Source organism: Channa argus, chromosome 14 (genome assembly GCF_033026475.1).
Source record: "Channa argus isolate prfri chromosome 14, Channa argus male v1.0, whole genome shotgun sequence".
Taxonomy (NCBI): domain Eukaryota; kingdom Metazoa; phylum Chordata; class Actinopteri; order Anabantiformes; family Channidae; genus Channa; species Channa argus.
This window is the reverse complement of record NC_090210.1, coordinates 18,987,932-19,006,959: the sequence shown is the minus strand read 5'-3', so window position 1 is coordinate 19,006,959 and position 19,028 is coordinate 18,987,932. Positions and strand designations below refer to the sequence as shown.

General features: G+C 41.3%; 2 protein-coding genes across 23 annotated transcripts in view; both read right to left on the bottom strand.

Moving 5' to 3' along the window:
- Positions 1-9,937, bottom strand: part of LOC137140539 (band 4.1-like protein 3) — a 44,548-nt gene extending 34,611 nt beyond the window's left edge. For 12 of the 19 annotated variants that reach the window (XM_067528811.1, XM_067528814.1, XM_067528806.1 and 9 more), the window contains exon 1: positions 1,112-1,270. The gene's annotated coding sequence lies outside the window, so the exon portion shown is untranslated. Of the gene's footprint in view, positions 1-1,111; positions 1,272-9,523; positions 9,680-9,771 lie in introns of those variants that run through there. The other 7 variants (XM_067528798.1, XM_067528803.1, XM_067528802.1 and 4 more) reach the window with 4 other exon arrangements.
- Positions 9,938-10,493: 556 nt separating this feature from the next.
- On the bottom strand, positions 10,494-16,678 carry LOC137098790 (transmembrane protein 200A-like). 4 transcript variants are annotated; one of them, XM_067475401.1, is made up of 2 exons: positions 16,425-16,678; positions 10,494-14,077 (listed from the first exon to the last, which is right to left on the bottom strand). In XM_067475401.1, the coding sequence occupies exon 2, from the start codon at positions 14,042-14,044 to the stop codon at positions 12,503-12,505; it is 1,542 nt and encodes a 513-aa protein (XP_067331502.1). In that variant the 5' UTR covers positions 14,045-14,077; positions 16,425-16,678; the 3' UTR covers positions 10,494-12,502. The 4 variants fall into 4 exon arrangements, with proteins under 4 accessions (XP_067331502.1, XP_067331503.1, XP_067331504.1 ...); XM_067475402.1 differs by having other exon boundaries at positions 16,560-16,678; XM_067475403.1 differs by lacking the exon at positions 16,425-16,678 and adding an exon at positions 15,047-16,408.
- Between the last annotated feature and the right edge of the window lie 2,350 nt (positions 16,679-19,028).

The following is a 19,028-nucleotide window of genomic DNA, read 5'->3' as shown; positions in this document are numbered from 1 at the left end:
GGGGTGTTTCCCAAAAAAAAAAAAAAAAAAAAGTTTTAAATCACAGACTCATGTGTTTTTTGGGGGGCATAAAAAACCTCTTTAAAGCCAACGACGTCAGCAACTGAAACTACTTCATATTATGATGTCACAGATAGATACTCCTAATATCAAAGGTTGTCAGCAGTTTATTTGTGACGGTTGGGGACGAAACAAAACAAGCCAATGACGTCAACAACTGAAGCTACTTCATATTATGATGTCACAGATAGATACTCCTAATATCAAAGGTTGTCAACACTTTATCTGTGACGGTTGGGGCCGAAACAAAACCAGCGTTATATTGCAACAAACTGCACAGAGGTAGACGTTCGGGCTGAGTGATGAAACTATAAAGTCACGCAAACAAACAAGGCCCACAGTGATGCTGCAGCAGCAACAGCAGCTCACAGCGCAGCTCAAATCACATTGTCAGCCATTGCGTGCAGAACCTAGAAAGACGTGAGGATGCTGAAAGAAGATCCAGCCCGTGTCTCCCTGCCCCTGACCACGCCTACCGCACTGCAGATCAAAAACACCCAAGTATGTCGTATTAACCTCCCTCCGTGCAACAATTTTCATCCAGTGGTTTGTCTACAAACGTTAGTGCGTCTGCCGGTGACTCAGCGCCCGTCCTCGGCTACCCTGACGCCTGGGGGCGCGTCTATAACGTGTCGTTTCGCCCATTTTGCACTTTCTGTATTTGAAACGGGAGCACGTTAGCCTGCTGTACGTGAAGCTCCTCGGTCCTTTCAAACACTCATCCAAGCCCGGACTTTGGCCCGTTGGCCACAGAACAAGCACAGCAGCAGCAGCAAAAACACACAACTCGAGCCTCCAATGTTACAAGAGGCCACAATGCGAAACCCCGGCGAGATCAAAGCGCCCGAGCTGGGTTTCGGACACGGCTTAGCCACGTCCACTCGACTTTTCGGCTTCTGTGGACATGGTGGAAGTAGAGTTCATTGTGTGTGTGTGTGTGTGTGTATTTTCTGTCACTGGCTGTAAGACGACTATGACAAGAGAGGACGTGGAACCTGCGAACTCTGCAAACCGGGAAGCGTGCACCCCACCGTAAAGAGCGGCCACTTACCGGGTCAGACGTCTTCGTTTAGCCGGTGAGGGGAGCAGCCTTCGTAGTGGGCATCTGTTTCCTGACAACGGTGCTACTCTGCTGCAGTTCCCCCTCTCGACCAGCCTATCACACCAGAGCATGCAGCTCACAGTAGAATTGTGGGATATGAGGACAGCCGGGGCGTTATTTTAGCAGCACCCCCCCCACCCCACCCCCCACACACACGCACGCACGTACGCACGCATGGAGACGCACGCAGTTTTAGTGTGAGTGAGGGAAATGTGACTGAATATCAGTGTGGACATTACATTTACTACAGTGCTGTACTTAAGTAATAACTGATTTACTTTCAGTGGTGGTGACCTCAGTCTGAGGGGCAGGGGCCCAAAAATGTAAAGAGGATACCGGCTTAATAAAAAGGTCTACCCAGCTTTTTCATGTTGGCTTATTAGGGGGCAATTTACTGTGTGATAGTTTGAGGGTGATTTTTTTTTTTTTTTTTTTTTTTTTTGCATTTGCTTTCTTTTTGGGAGAGCAGGTTGGAGGGCACTTTTATGGCATTTGGTCGTCAAGGAAACTGTTGCTCCCCCCGAGTAAACATACTTTACTGATTTACTTCCAATACATGCTCCTATATATTAATATATATAGGAACTTTCTATTATTAGAACGTTATTTTATATATATATATATATATATATATATATATATATATATATATATATATATATATATATATATATATATATATATATATATATATATATATATATATATATATATATATATATATATATATATATATATATATATATATATATAATAAGTTATTATAAACTTCACAGATTAATAAAAGATATAATATGTTTATTTTTCTAGATATTCCAACAATTCTACAAGTCCAAAAAAGAAAGACAAAAGGAAATAAATAAAACCGACTTGCAATTAAATGCAAATTAAAGGAGCCCAAACCTCTATAAGTATGTCCATGTTTAAAAACTGATGATTTATCTCCTAGTTTGTACAATACAAAAGAAAAACAGGCTCAGTTTCATCTCAATTTACAACCTGAACATTTTTGATATTAACCCAGAGGAAGTTCTCAGAACAGTAACATTTTGATTTCTATTCATTTTATGATATAACATTTTGGAATTCTGGCTTTCACGTATGTGAATGATCACAATGCCTCTTTTACTGCCAGTAGTAGAAGTGTAGCTCCTTAATCCTAAACGGAGTCCTCAGAGACTTACTCACTGTATGCACCCGCTTTTTAGCACTTTGATGTTCTCACAAAAATCCAGCAACGAAATGCAAAACATATTAAAATAAACCAAAAGTCCACACATGACCATAACAACACACATAAACATCTGCTGCCTTCCTTGAGGTACGTGCATGTTGTGTTAGATGTGCAAATACAGACATAAAAGCACGTTTTTAATTAGTGTCTGGTTTGTTCCCTCTGGGGATTTGTGGGCTTCGCCTCCCACCTTCCAGTGGGAACACGACCGAACTCGGTCAGCCATTTAACTTTTATTTCACCTAATTGCTGTAGTGTAGTATAGAATATGCCAACATTACTCCACACTGCAAATATACACACAGTCGTGCTCGTTACAGTCGTTTTCTGCAGCAGTCATCCATGAATTCCCTAAATAGTGACCAAGGCATGGGAAGCATGCTTTGCAGATAGTAGAGGGTGCAATAACACACAGAGTGTAACTCTTACGTATGGCAGCCAGACAGCTGGCCCCTCATTCAGCCTCTAATTATAGCACAGCTCATGAAACAACCTCAATGACAAAACCAATGAATACTTTACATTAAATGATATATCATTCACATTAATATACAAAGAGATCTAGCTACTTTACGCAAAAAAGTCCCCCCCCGCCCCCCCAAAAAATATACAAGCACCCAGTAGTCAGAGAGAGGAGTTTAGAGATTTAAGAGGCGTGACAATTGATGTTACTAAATATTCCTGTAACCCTGGATGCTGAGAGGAGGAATAAAAGCAGAGGAGGCAGGATAGTTTTTTCAGACGGATCTGAGCTACTTCCATTAACCACAAAACTTCATAAAACTTTCTTTCAAACAAATAGATGATGATGGTGAGTTTCCTTTAGTAAATCTACCTCACATTCCACTGGTACGGTTTTGTTTCCATTCCCCATTGCATTTCTGCTTTTTAAGTGACAATAATTATAATGGTAACCGTCGCACAAATTGTCATGTGCGTTACCACAATGGTAATGATAAAACATGGGCAGAGAACACTTAACTGGGACGTCTGTTCTCTGCACAGCCAGACAATAGTTAAATACATTTAGAGCAGGTGGAGTCTGGCTCTGTATTGTCGTGACCTGACTGATTCTCCCAGACATTGCTCATCGGGGCCCGTCTGGCCAGTGGGCAGTGACTGTGCAACTGTAAACTGTCCGTAAACATTCTTACATTAGAAGTGAGGGGGTGAAATGGTGGCTAGTGCACCAATGGAAATATTACTGTTCACACACACACACACACACACACACACACACACACACACACACAAAACAGCCAATTCCAAAGGAGCAGCTGCAAAAAGGATTTCTGCTAACATCAAATGCTGATAATTTCTCTTGAAATCAAGATTCAGAGAGCTTTACTTAAGAAACGTGCTCTACCTGGTTCTAATTAAAAACTGATGAAGAGCAAATACGGAAGACAAATAAAATAAAAACACGAGACAAACAGGTGTAGCAAAACTGATAGAATAAAGTGTATCTGATACAATTAATCCTCATAGATTTATTACTTTATTCATTTATTTATTAATAAAGGACAAAATGAAAAATGTGTTAGAGCATAAGTTGATGTTAGGACCTGTAGTTACTAGACTTAAGGTGCCTTTTCCTTCCTTTAAAGCAAACACACTAAGCTAAGCTGCAGAAAGCTGGGTAATTTTCAGAGGTTTCTGCAGTGCTATAAACGAGATATTTCATTTTATTAAAGAGTAAAAAAAAAAAAAAAACACTTATTCAACTTAGCATTTCTATGAGCAGAACCAATTAAAGACAGTGGCCAACACAGTAAAAAAAAAATAACCACACATTGCTATTTCCAATTCTTTCTTTATAAATGTGCAGCATACAGAGTTTCTTTTTTTAAAATGTGTGAGTGCTGACTAGCATAAGAAGGAACTAAACCTTGCTCACATCTTTGTTGGTTATTATAAAATATTGATGATTATATGCTTGTTAGGGAAACACTCCATTGCACAGTATGGGAAGTTTTTAAAAAAAAATAGAAATATTTAAAAAGCCTAAATTGCTGATATGCCTAGGGAATGTTTGGCAATAGCAAAATATTAGACCCAGCCTTCTTTAGAGATATCAGACATTCTGTTTTTCTACTATATGACTGTATAGTTTCTAGAAAAAGCTCTCACTCTGTGTATGTACATATAGGGCCTCTAAGATAAGTGTGAGTGCAGACATATGACTCCTGAGGGGCCTTCAGGAACAGATCTTGGTCAGCAGAATGATTAATACAACACAAGACAGACAACATGTGATCTCTGGACTTACTCGGTTGCCTAACACTTCATTTTTTCTGCTGTGTTCAGACACTGTTCCTGTGCAAGCTCATTTGCTCTTGGACTTTCGCTGCCCAACCTTGAACTCACTTAACCTTTAATCCAGCCCCTGATTTTAACGTGTAAGTAAAACTGTGGAACATGATGTTATGCTTTATTTCTCACATGACATTAAACAGCAATACTGACTAATTTATACAGATCTCCAGTTTACACACATCAATTTGGCACATAGTGATTAATGTTTCTTCAACCTCAGTACATACATTGAATTAATGATTTGGAGGAAAACCCTTTACCTAAAAAATGTATTCAACCAATCCTGGTGTGTGTGAGTGTCTCTGTGTGTACCAGAGAAAAATCTACAATGATCACATTTTCATTTTGTAACTAGAGCATATGAGCTGCATTTATGGTAACCTATGCCATCCTTATATAAAAGGTACATTAAATTATAACGTAAAAAGTTCCACTGTTTAATCTATAAATGCATTATTAGCAATTGAGACTTTATGGGTATTACGTAATACCAGTTGTAAAATTACACTCTGAAGTGAATAAAACCAAAGTGCAATTGGCTCCAGTTGTGCTTTGTACTTCACCCCTCACAAACCAAAGCTACTAACCCATCCCGTCCGGCTCTGCTCAGCTCAAGTGCCTTCACTCCCACAGGGCTACAGGTGAGCCAGCACACTGCGCAGTACATGACAAACGAGTCTGAGTTTGACCCCAAACTGGGCCAGAGCTCCCAAATCAGCCCCCGAATGACAGGGGCTCACACTACAAGTCCCGTTTAAAAAAACAAAAAAACAAAAAAGAAAAACTGTCTTTAACTTAAAAGTCCCTCACAGTTACAGAACGGGTACAAAGATCAAAGTGAAAAGACATTATAGCAAGGAGGGGCACTTGCACTTGCTATCTTGACAAATCATAAATGTGGTCTGTCTTTATTACCTTTGGAAAGTCGTGAGCTAACGATTGTGCCCTTCAACTGAATGCAGATGGGGCATTTTTTAAAGAGCAGAGGCGGTGGGGGGGGAGCACATGTCTAGGAAGTGGTTTAAAAAACTGCAGCTGTTTATAAAACCACATTTCCTTTTTTGGGATTTCTATGGATAACAATATTTCTGCTTAGCAGAACAATTTCAATAGCTTGACGTCCAAGCAGCTGTGCATGTGGCTGTGGTAATAACATCACTTTATTGACTTCCTTTTGAAATCTCAGCCCAAATTACCTCCTTTCTTTCTGAACCAAATGGACACAATATGTTTAACCAGGCTCATTTATGACCCATTTAAAGTATAAACTTAAAAGCTGTTGTGTCCAAACTATATAATTTTCTGTTTTGTTAATCTGTGAAAACATAAAAAATGAGGGGACACCAAAGATTTAATAGGAGGCTCAAAAACAAAAATTGCTGCACAACAGCACATTTCAAGCCAAGATTCGGGCTGACCTCAAATCACCACTGCCGAGGTTCCTTTCGTGAAGCCGGAGCTTTAAAGGACAAACACAGTGCTCTCAAGTGATCGGGCAACACTGGGAGATAACACGACTCCCAACAAGCTTATCTCTCCACTGGACAAGATTGAGTCATATATGTTATCGCTTCCATCCCCTGAAGGCTTTTAAGATCGTAAGCGGCACTGGTCTCACGTGTAGAGTTCAGCTCGACGACCAAACTGCTGCACACCTGAGGGCACATTACAATTCAGGCTCTTCATGTTACAGTAAAGATTACAAGTGTGGAGGCTGAGATTTAGTGTGTGTGACAATTTCTGACACGCTGGTTATTATTGTAATTCAAGCTATGACCTCTAAATTACATGATGATCTCACCAGAGATGATCTATGACCATGAATCAAGTTACAATAAAATTATTATCATTATTATTAATAATGATAATAATAATAGTAATAATAATGTAAGTATTTTTTTAAGTATTTAAGTTTATTAGAGTTCAAGACAACCTCCGCAAATTTTGTTCAAACTGCCCAAAGAACCTTGACATTTCTGTGATTACCAGCTAATTAATTACTTATCAAAATAGTTTAATATTTTAGTGACAAATTTTGTGAATGAATTTAGCTCTAATCATCTCCATTTAAATGAATAAGTCAGCTGCTGAGATGCAAACACGGGATAGAGAAATCGGGACCTGGGGTCATGACACTTTGAAATGAAACTATCACTATGTGATAAAAATCAATTTTTGTACTCATTTTATTATTACTGTTCAACCAATTGATAAATAGAATTTGTTCATTTTAATACTTTTTTAAAAATGTACAAATTTCACTTTCTCAAATTTATTTGAGTCTTTTGTTTGTCATTCATGATAATAAACAGAATATTATATGGTTTTGGGCAGCTGCTCTGATAACAAAAAAAAACCAACCATGATGCTAATATTTCAGTTTTCCGACATTTTAGGGTTAAATGATTAATTGATCAATTTGCCCAATATCTGACAGATTAACTACTAGTGAATATAATTATGAGGTGAATTATGGACTTTTATTGTTGAAAGGCATCTGCTAGAGGGATTAAAATGATTAAATTTTGGCTTCGACAAAAATGCTCCACTGTGATCGTGGGAAGGTTGTGGGTGTAATGTAATGCAGCTCAGCCCTTTTATGTCCACAGATATTACTTTACTCCAACCTCTGCATGTCTTATCACTAAATTGTGATAGCTGCAGCCTATTTCTTTTAACCTTTAACCCCTCTTTCTTACTCGCACGCATGGTTCCTCCATATCCCTCATTTTGTCACACACGGCACAATGACTCACAGCGTCAAAGAGAAGCAGCTAACGTAATGTCTTCTCCCGTAGCACAAAGCCAGTGCTATTGATCATGACGTGAACTGAAAGCAGCATTGATTTGAATTCCTGAGATGAATAGCCCCAGATTGTCTCTGTCACTGGAAACCTTACATTAAAACAACGGTGGGAAATCACTCCCGTAGAGCCTGTAGACGTTTTAGATATGTGCATCAGCACAAGCAAGAACTGTGAACATGAACGAGCCTCTCCTTAAAGCCACAGAAATTAGATTTAATCTTATGTCATCCTGTAAGCGGTCAGTAAACTCATTCAGGGAGGTTGTTTTCGGTTTTTGTGCAAAGGTCACTGGGATCACAACATGCTCTCTACTGTAGCTCTCCGAAAGGAGCATTTCAATCATCAAACTTCAACCACTTATTCAGATCCTATACCTGATCAAACATACAGTTGTGGTACATATGCTGCATTTCAGTCCGAGTCAGAATTAGGAAATTCCCCACCGCTTGCCCATAATTACAACCTTTCTGGGTTCCAGTGGTGCAGCTTGGAAAAAACAGGCACAAAATACCATCACCCAGACAACTAAAGTACACTTTCCCATGTTACAGCTGGTATCACATAAGTCACAGCACATGTGACGATGTTTACTAGCTAGTGTGTGTGTGTGAACAACTTTCCATTTCGAACTTACAGCCATCAGATTATGACATTTAGCTTTTGTAGCGCATCCTGCCAGTGTAGACTTAATCTTGGAATCAATGCCTGAATTTCCTCAATGGAATTTCATGTTAAAAGGCCCTGAACTTTTTTTCTGCCAAAGAAACTTTTGGTTTGTCCCACATCTCTAATGTCGTTTAGCACCAAACAACAGACAGAGAGAATTAGAGACTAGCTATAGAGAATGGTGAAGCATTTAAAAGACAATAAGCTCCGGAAACAAACCTACAAGACTTTGAACAATGGAGTTAACATCAGACAGAAACATGATTCTAAATGGATGATGATGATGATGATAATGGTTGGGTGTGTGAATAAACAACTGCTGGCTACAGTAACAGGTTCATTATATACACTTAAAAGGTGGTGCCAATAAATTTAGTGTCTAGTTAACAGTTTGCTTGTATTTTTTAGTAATCCTCTAAAGTAATTGTACACTAAGTCAGACAGGGTGACACAACACTACCTCTCCTACATCCATCACGTACATCCTGCATACGCTCTTAAAAACCAATAACTTAGTCATAGTCAAATGGTGACAGCAGATCTCCCACGTCAGCAAATGTCACACATCATCAACGCACGGAGAATCGCGCAAGACCGTACCCAACGTCGCCAGCCAGAGAACTTTGTGCCACAGACTTTGCCCACACTTATCTCTTCGGTCCTGTGAATTCCCCTTTAATCTCATAAAACTGATGAAACTACTGGACTGTGTGAACACCGATGTGGCGCTTTTAAAAGCCACGAATGAATCCATAACACTAAATATCAAAAACAAATTCCCTACAGCCACATTGACTTCATTCATTCACCATTTAGTGAAAGTCTTTCTGTCTTTCTCTGTCAAAAAACAGACATTAATAAAGCCCGCCGCTCTACTTTGATTCATTCACGTTTCTATTTTCAGGAGAACAGAACCAGAACTCATGCTGTGACAACTTCCCATTGCAAGTGTCTGCCTGTGCATGCAGACTTTTGATCAGGTGTTCGTATGAGTGTGTGTCAAAGAAAACAGCTTGCGCCTGCTCAGCAGTTATGAGGAGCAATGAGTTAGGAAACAGCCACAGAAAAACGCTGATAAAGACTTTAGAGACGTGTCACAATAGCAGAACAAACAAATATCAGAGGAATTTGAATAGTGGAGGGTGTTGTTTGTATCTAACAATGAGATCAGAAAGGAAAGTGTTTTAGGACACTTTCGGTTTTATTGTTAATATGACCTTTTGCAGCGTCAAGTAGAGCTTCCTTTAATATCCAGCCACTTCTGTGTCTATTTGTGTTTAGTGCCTCAGTGTTTGCAGGTCACACTTATCACTGTGGTGAATGGAGGCTTGTACTCACCAGTTCACATTCCATGTTATCGGGGAAGCGGCAGGTCACAGTGCAGTTGGAAAGTCCGGTGGTTGCAACAGAAAGAGACATGAAAAATGAAACAAGCAAATACACATTAGTCAGTGTGAACACGGTGCTGTTTCTCGTGTCCACATGTCAACAACCTCCACACAGAGCAGTCAGTAAATCGACTTGATATTCGGAGTTGTTCTCCTGCGCTCAACTCCGCGTAAACAACACTTAAAGAAACACTTTACCTGACTCTGGCGAGCGGAGACACCAAACTCGGGTCAAACGCCAGCTGGGACCAGTGGGCTTGTGAGACCGGAGACCGGATCAGGAATCCCGTCGCGAGGCTCGTCCGGGTGAAAAGGACCAGGCACCTGTAAGCGCCTACTTTGGCAAACCTTCCCCGGGCTGAGCAAACCCCGCCCCTCCTGTCTCCTAAACTGCCCCCATAGTACTCTTAGAACGGGCACGCCCACGAAAACAAGCCAACCAGCATTGACCCAGTGCCACCTGATGGCAGTGTTCAGGAAGAGCCGCACGGTTGGTAGTTGATGTGAATCTTTACGTCCCACATCCACTAGATGGCCATGTTAGACGCTTTAGTGATGAGTCTGCAAAGCATTGACAATGGACGGACTTGTCCGCAGTCTGTGGATTTACTGCGGAGTAAAATGTGTAATTGAGCTGATACACAAGTATTCTAAAGTATCAAAAATAATTATGGTTATAATAAATCATGGTGTTACATGGTTTTGTACTGATGTGCTGTATAAGCAGGATTTTAATGTGTTAGAAAGTCAAGGTGGCTCCAGCTGGGACATTAACAATGGTTGACTTAACAATGTGTAGCACAAGGGTCAGTGTGGCCACTTTCAGCAGTCTGCAGCTACACTCCAAAATGTGATACACTGTGTGGTACAGAGGTGGTACAAGTACAGTAACGCAATAACTCAATACAAAAGTACAAGAATTGGCCTTAAAAAATCTTTACTACTTCAAAGTACTAAGCAGAATGTCTACATTTTACCCAAAGAGCAAAAGTAAAAGTGTTTCACTAGTAAAAACTATTTTAAACAATAGTGATGATAGTAATTAAGTCAAAACATGTACAGTAATAAAATAAGGGTCACTGTTAGTAAAGGTGGATCAGATTGTAACCAGTTTATGTGCTGAAAGGTGGTTGAACTATGATACATCAGCACTTACTAGTTATAATACTTCTAAAATCTAATTTTAATTGCTGTATGCATTCAGTGTGTGGGATTATCAATTTGCTGCAAGTTTATTAGGTACACTGAGCTAATACATTGTACTGTAGATACCACAGTCTACCATGGGGACATTTTGTAGCAACACTCAAAGGCATGAATGTGTCCTTGGATTTAGGTAACGACACTTTAAGGAGAGCTACAGCATGTGAAAAATATTTTCCTTTCAGCATGCACACTTTGGCGTTATACTGTAGTGAAAATAGGCACTGGGGCTAACTGATGTGTGATGAGTATGCAAAAGATATGAATCATATGCTGCAACCTTTCAGCACATTTGGCAGAATTTGTAGTGATGTGCTGATCATCATAGTTATCACAACATTATACAAGGAGATACAAGGTGTTTAGAAAAATGGTTAGAGACATATATTCTATGTCAAGGAGCCTTGAGCTTGTTTTGGAGGCTTGTCATCATTTACAAGACAATATATCTTTCAGTTTAATTTATTGGTGAAGCAAAATAATAAAATACTGTTTCAAAGGTCCCTCATACTGTGGGTTACGGGTCTAGGTTCAGTTAGCAGACATAGTAATAAACATCAACAACACAGCAGTTTTTCCCAATATGGAAAGTGCTGCTGAAGTTCAGAAACAGAAAAAGTACATTACCTGCGACAAGAATGGATTATTGAACTGGCCTAACTGGGACAGATTCAGGGGCCTGAAAGACCTATGGGCCAGAGGCTCTGATGTTAATGTTCATATTTCTTGTTTATCTTTATTGTTAAAATATGAATAATGACTGGAAACTTTCCAAAAGAGGCACAAAACAGACACAAAATTGCTGAAAGACAAATACAAACCTACCATAAATATAAAACAACAAAAACCAAATGTAAAATGGCCACAAATAGACTCAAAATGACCCAAAAAGGCAGGTTGGGGTCCTTTCCCAGTTTGTGCCCAGAGGCCTAATTTCTCATAATCCATCCACAATTTACAGTTCAATCACTCATAGTCAAATTTGTTGTATATTTTCATCCGTTTAATTTTTTTTTTTCTTAAAAGAAGGCAGCAAACAAACGTTGTTGCATTTGCTGGACGAAATCTAACGTTGCACAAGGACACCTATAGGACCCAACAGGAGGAGTTACAGCCAAGTTTATTCAACCATGAATATATTTCATTTAAACAAGTGTGCACATAGGGAAGACCTTGCCCTCAAGGTCGTGATCCTAAAGCAAACGTCTACCTGAGATTCAGTTCAGTTCACCTACTCACGTGGTATTCACACAACAATTTAGAGAAACAAATCTAGACTAATTATGTTTCTGTGGCATATGTTAATGCTACAGTACAACATGTCGGACAGTAGTTCTCAGTGACAGTTTTGGCATTTCTACAAGCTACAATGTTTGCCGTAGTATCTTATAAAAGAAAAGTTAAAACCCATCTGATTAGATTTTCTTCTTTTTTTGTTGTTTTGAACAGATCTTTACTAAATCTTCTCACAAGTCTTTAGTATTGCTCTTGCTACATTGAAAAAATAGAAAAAATCACATCTGGATATTAAGCTGTGGATGTGTATGGTATTTATAAAGATCCTTGCTCTAGAGTGTTCATGGCTATGTTTCAATAGTCCTGCTGTCCTGCTGTATCTCCACATGTCCTTTTGTCTTTAATGGTCGGCTTCACGTCAGCAACAGGAGAAGAAGACACAAAGGAAGGAACAAGACAAATAGTTTCCAGAGGCTCCTTAAAAATGAGTCTAGGATTCTGCAGAGGTGCTGGGCGTCTCCGCATTGTTCTCTTCCTGAGCTTCTTCGTTTGCTGCTGCTGCTGTGTCCGTTGCTACTTCCTGTTCTGTGGCTGCTAAACAAGTGTCTTTGTCGGGGGCTTCGAATGACTCTCCCCCAAGATCAGTCAGTTTGATGTAGCCCTTACTGTTTGAGCGCTCCAAGCGAGGGCAGCTGAAGCGCCTGGCTCTGTCGCCTTGACGACACACAGACACGGACAGGCTGCAGCGGCGCGCAGACCTGGGCTGGTCCGTCAGGGTGTTGAGTGACAGCCTGGACCCCATCGCTTTGGCGATAGGTGATGGAGGATACAGCTGGGCCCACTGTAGTTGAGCCTCTGGCGCTCCCTGTTGGCCAGATGTGTCTGCGGACATGTCCTCATGGCTCTGGTGGGGTGAGGGGATTTCCGTCATCGAGGCATCCTTTTCCTTGCTCTTGGTTTTGTCAGCCTGGCTGCCGCTGGCTTGTTCCTCCTCACTAATATTTTCAGCAGCAGCCTCAATAACAACCCCTTCTGCAGAGCGCCCCTCTGCTTCTGCTCTCTCGGACTCATCCACCTCACAGTTGTTCAATTTAATCACGGGGAGGGTGAAAGCATTCACAGAGGAGGTGACAATGGAGATGGTCTCCCACTGCTGGGGCTGTGGTGCCTGCTCACTGCTATTGCTGTAGTCTTTGTAGATGCTGTAGACAGTGTCTGTGAAGGTCTGGACATCTTTGGACCAGCTACGAGGCCTTTCGGCCAAAGATTGGGGTCTGAGCACGTCCTCGCTGCCTAGCTCGCCCTGGAAACTAAGTCCCGTTGAGGGCCACGAGCTGCGAGTGAGCATCCCACTCGCAGGAAAGGAGCCCGATGGAACCTCCGCACTCCTTGACTGAGTGTAGTTCACCAAACCATTTAGAGGCGAGTACTCCTTAGACCGTGTGTTGTGTAGATCTATCACGGTGGAGTAGATATCCCTCAGGTTGATGATTTTGGTTTTCTTGTCCCGGTTTTCATGGAGGACTGCATTGGCACAGATAAAAAGAAAAATGCCGATTCCCATCACCAGCGGCCCAAAGACTTTTAGATTGTCTGAGTACAGGTAATTATTCAGGAAGTCACAGAGGAAGCCACAGTGAGGGGAGCGTTCGGCGGCGCTGCTGTTAGAATGGCTCTGGTTTAGTACGTTTGTCTGATCTAGTTTATCACGGGTCAAGTTAGGTGGACTTTTGGAGTAGCTCATCCTGTTCCCATGATATGCACCAGTTCTGCGGCGCTCCTGGTACTCGTGCTGGTTCTCGCTGGGCCAGTAGCCCAGTACGGCCATGGAGATCCCCACCATGAGGACTATTACTCCAACGGCGGCTACCAAACCTGCCGGGGACAACAGATTGAGCTTCCCTTTGACCACCACTACATCGTTCTTCTTCTTCTTTCTAGCTTTCCGCTTCCTTTTGTTTTCTGCTCGGTTTTTGGCACGCAGGGAATCCTGGCGCCTGTTCATGCGCAGCAGGCCACCTGTGGCTATCATGGCGGAGACGGGACAGTAGGCTTGTCACTAAACCTGGCAAGAAGGAAATCAGAAAAGACGCTGCATTAGGTGGCTGATGACGCATGAAGTATACATGTATGATATGATAAATTTCATATTTTATTCATGCTTTGCACCATTAATCAAAAATATTATCTGAAATAGTAATGGTCTGAAGATGAGATGTAAAACCATATAAATAATACCTTTAAAGGCCTTCAAATATATCTGTTTCTCTTTTCTCTGTACTCTTCTAACTGCTTTGCAGAGGGCAGTTCGTCAATCAAATCCAATTGAACTGCACAGTAATAGAATTAATAGAACTTAACAACTAATACCTAACATTTCTTGTTCTGTTGCAATCGTGTTTTTTTATTCTGTAAAGGAAAACTTAAGATTTTGAAGTGTTTCAAGGGCATTATTATTCCAGTGTAGGATACCTGATTGGTTGCTGTGGAAAAATACGTCGACAGAAAAAGGTTAAGGGGAGCCTACGGTTCATTTTTACGCCATGATACACAAGCAGGTTAATCCAGCCCTTTATCTGAGATTATCCTAAAGGTAGGGCAGACCCTGCTTGTATGCACAAACATCCAGCTAAAGGCAGATGAAGGCAATATTAGTCGTTAAATAGACACTGCCAACAAATAGCATCCATCGGGTGCTTCTGCTGTGGTCGGATCTATAAATATGATGATGCAAGCAAAACAGAGACAAATAACCAAGTTGACAGCAGAGAACAAGGAGAGCTATTTAACTATATTCAGCTGTGCCGGTGTGATATCTGTGTTATAAAATATAATGTGTCCAGACAGGTGCCCACAAGGCATGTTCTCTCCTACCCAGCCTGCCTTCCTTACTCTCTCCTCTCACCCACCAATCTCTCCTACTGCCAATCCTCTTCACCATCAACCAACGCAGCTGGGTGCCAATATGACAGCGTCCCTCACATTCAGCACACCACAAAGTCAAATATGAGCTATTAGACATTTGTTTACACACCAACACTGTCACAGTCAGTTGTCTGATCATGCATCAAACGCCAGTCAATCACTGTTGTAAGAAGCTCTGGTCCACCAGGGCGAGGAAACCACTGACCCTATGTGATTTCAGACACGTGCTGATGAGTTTTAAGGAGAGGAATAATAATAATAACAATAATAATAATGGGGGGATAGAGTTGATTAATTAGAAACACTCTTGATGTGTCTAACTGCATGCCTTAGGACTCGGTTTCGGAATAACTTAATCCATAAATTCATTTCTGAGCAGCAATCATGAGGACATTTTCCAGGGTTGTTCTGGATGTTGCTCTACCAGCACAGTCAAAATAATGATGATGAAGGCCCTTAAGGTGCCTTGATGATCCAAGTTATTGCAGGCAGGTTCCACGTAAAGTAGAACACGGAGAGCTGCACCTGAGCCTCAGCAAACAGCACACCGGTAGTCAGCTGCTGTTTATAGCGACTTTCTCTGCATATCACATCCAATAACCACTCAAATGCCTCACGGGCGAGAGCCAGTCAACCTGCACTAGAACTGATAAGGCGTAGGCGGACCTCTCTCTCTATATTTGGGAAGAGAGGGGCAGCGGTAACGTGGACTAGAAGTGGGTGTGGACAAGTCGGATTGTGTCTCTGTCTGCGGTGCTGAACAGGAAGCCGCCAACTCCTCGGGTTGGTTCCCAAAAAAGCGGCTCGTCTGGCAGGCGGGATGGACATAAGCGTGGTTTTGACGCGCAGTCCGTCCGAACCGCGGGGGCGCATATTATCGCGCAATGTTGCACGAGAAGCCGACTGTTGACATTACAGCGCATCTGTTTCCCTTCTGTTGCTGAAAAAAAAAAAAAAAAAAAAGAAAAGCGCTGATGTGAAGCTGGAGGTGCCACTGAAAATGTCCAGAGCCACAGCGACGCACCTCTGTCCAACACAAAGACAAACACTGAATATTGGAGCTCACAGACAGATGATCCACGCCTCCTCCACGGCCTGACGAAGCCCATGCTTTCATAACTAACACTACAACTCAGAGCTGGGTGCTAATAATTGCACGACTAACGCTGGTCTCGGTGGATTTGTGTAAACCGATTTCAAACGAGTGTCATGGCATCATCAGCCATAAAAAATGTAAAAAAGTTTAACTGGATAAAAGAAAGGCTTTGGAAATATGGACATTTTCTCGTTTTACCGCATTTCCATTTAATTCCCCTTACCGACAGCTATTTAACAGATATCCGCAAACTGTAGCAAAACCATGGTTTTAATGCCAAAAGTGAATGGACTTCCCCACAATAAAACTCTTTATCCGTCGGTTTCTACAAAATATCGGAAATACTCTCCGAATAATCCAGCGTATCGGAAAACAAAAAGACTTCTCAAACCTCGTTTTCCCTCGACACAGCCTCCATGAGTCGACGTGGAATGAGATGCGACACACGAGGAAATGTTGACGATTTGAAAAAAAAAAAAAAAAAAAAAAAAAAAGATCACAAGGGTTATAACAGCGCGTCTCTTACCAAAAATTGTGCCGTGGCAATCAAGCACCTTCAAAGGCGCACTCTTCGTTCAGCTGTGCATGTCGAGGTGCGCCACTTTGGTGCCAAGGCTGGAAGAGTGGTTTCCAGCTGAGCACGGATTCACAATAAACCGGTAGGGGCGGGCCAACTATTTTCCATTGGTGCTGATTATTGGGCAGCAATAAAACGAGGGTTCCTTAAGGAATTTGTCTTACTAACACTTTCAAGATATGTCTAGAATTTGTTACAGAACCAGGTAACAGTGCTGAATTACATTTATCTACTTTGGACAAATAGTCTATGATCTTTGCACAATAGCTCGGGAAATATTATGCCAGCATTGAAAAATGGCACTCAGGGGCTACTATGTATACACCTGCATATACAGTAGGTACAAAATAATAAAAGGCAAGAATAAATCGCCATTTAATGAGTTTCAAATTGCACAGAGAGCACAGTGAGGTCAGAAAAGGGCAGATTTAAATACACCAAATTCATCATCCCCGACATTGTGTACCTTCCTCTCACTACCTTTCCTACTTGTGTTACATTGCTGTAATTACTTGTATGCTGGGTGAGCATGTTTAACAAAATGAAATATGACAGAGTCCAGATGAGTTTCACTGATGTGAGACTGTAGACAGAAGCAGGAGATATTCACTGGGCAGGGAGAGAGGGGGGGTTGGAGGGGGGGGGCATGAATAACAAAGCTTAGCACTGATGCTCCAGAGAGTTGACTGCGAGTATATGACCTAGAAATGTGTTTTGTTTATGGCATAAATTAGTGGAGTGAACGGGGAAAACTCCAGCGTGCCTGCGGCAGTCAGACTCAAAGTATTCACGGACATAGGAAATAATCCAGAGGGTTTTAAAGAGCTGTCTTTAATCCGTGGTGTTAACGGTGCGATGTCTGGAGGCCTGCAGCAGCTTTTAGAAAGAACTCTAATCTTATGTAATATAGCAAGATAAATAGACAGATGCTTATATTGACTTAAACCTCTGTGATGTTTAACAAAAGTTCATTTATTTGAAGTAGCTACTGTATGGATACTCATCTCGGTGCAAATATATATTATATAATGTATATTCTTGTTTTAGATTTGTAAAACGTTTTAGCTGCACAAATAAACCAAAACCACACCAGTCAACACATAATCATCTGCATGTCAACATCCCCATTACAATCTCACATTCAAGAAGGTGCTTCGCCCTGAACAACTCTTGATTCCAATCAGCAATCACTCTGGGAACACTTTCACATTTACAAACACTTGTGACACGTTTTGCATTGCATGTGTATTTCAAACAGGCTCTGGCTTTCACAGACACCCATGAAACATGGGAAATTGATCTTTCTTGACAGTGGCTAACGAGTGGAAGCACTTGTTCATTTAATATAATTAAGAGGACAAGAACTACTAGAAATATTCAGGTCATTGTTATCCCACTCCACAGGGAAGTTTCTGTAACTTACAGGTAAAAAAAAGTAGATTGCACACTGTTGCAGGAGCTGCAAAAATTTACATAATTTCTGCAGACTTTCCCACTTGGCCTAATGATTTCACCTTACATACTAAATCATTCCTTATCGCGACAACCATAGGTAGTTAAACTCTCCTACACCACAGTAATAAATTAAGGGTTCAGTGTGACTGTTGCAAAGAAAGAAAAAGGGAATATGAAAAGATCAATGTGGAGGAGTAAAAGTCAAAAGCGAGGAGCGAGCAGGGCTTTCTTCTTTCTTTTCATCTTTTTCTCCTGTGTGACGGTTATTTAAAACACCTCTTCCATCCCGTCCGCTTTGTCTCCTATAGCCTACACCGTTCTCTTTAAGCCATTGTCAGATCTGCTCCTATACTACTGTCTGATGCTTATCAAAAAATAGATCATCCCTCGCACGTCCAGTCAGCCTAGGAGGCAGTGCACCTCGGTTGTGCTCGCATATACTGTAGTGTCAAAAATAGTTTCAGTGGATCTCCTTCTGAAATCTTTGTTACTGTATCACTGCACATCCACAGCACAGAGGAAGAAGACATTTACTTTGTCTTCTTGCTTCCTGCATTTGACTCACAGTCTTTCTGTCTGTAGTATGCCAGTTAACAGCAAAGAGGTCGGTCTAAAGCAGCATCAGGAGCTGCAGGGAGTTCATTTCATTTCTTAAGACTGGGCTTTGGTGGCTAATTGGGAATGTAGAAACTTAGTATATAGGGGCTCAGTGAGAGCTCAACTCCCTCCAGGAAATGTTGTCATCATTACTGCCTTAGCTGCTGCGGGAGTCAGAGGGCTTCACAGTTGGAGAGATAAAAGCTGTGCTCTCTTCTGAGGCCTTACAAATAAAGACATGGAAGCTGAGAGCATTTGAGGAAGATGATAGGCCATTAATTGTACTGAAAACAAGTGCTCCTGCCTGCGTTCTTGCAGAGTCCTGTCTGGTTAGTCCAGTCAGTGCTTAAAGGATGAGGCGGGTGT

Excerpts from the sequence above, each read along its gene's own strand:
- LOC137098790 (XM_067475401.1), bottom strand. The coding sequence starts at position 14,044 with ATGATAGCCACAGGTGGCCTGCTGCGCATGAACAGGCGCCAGGATTCC.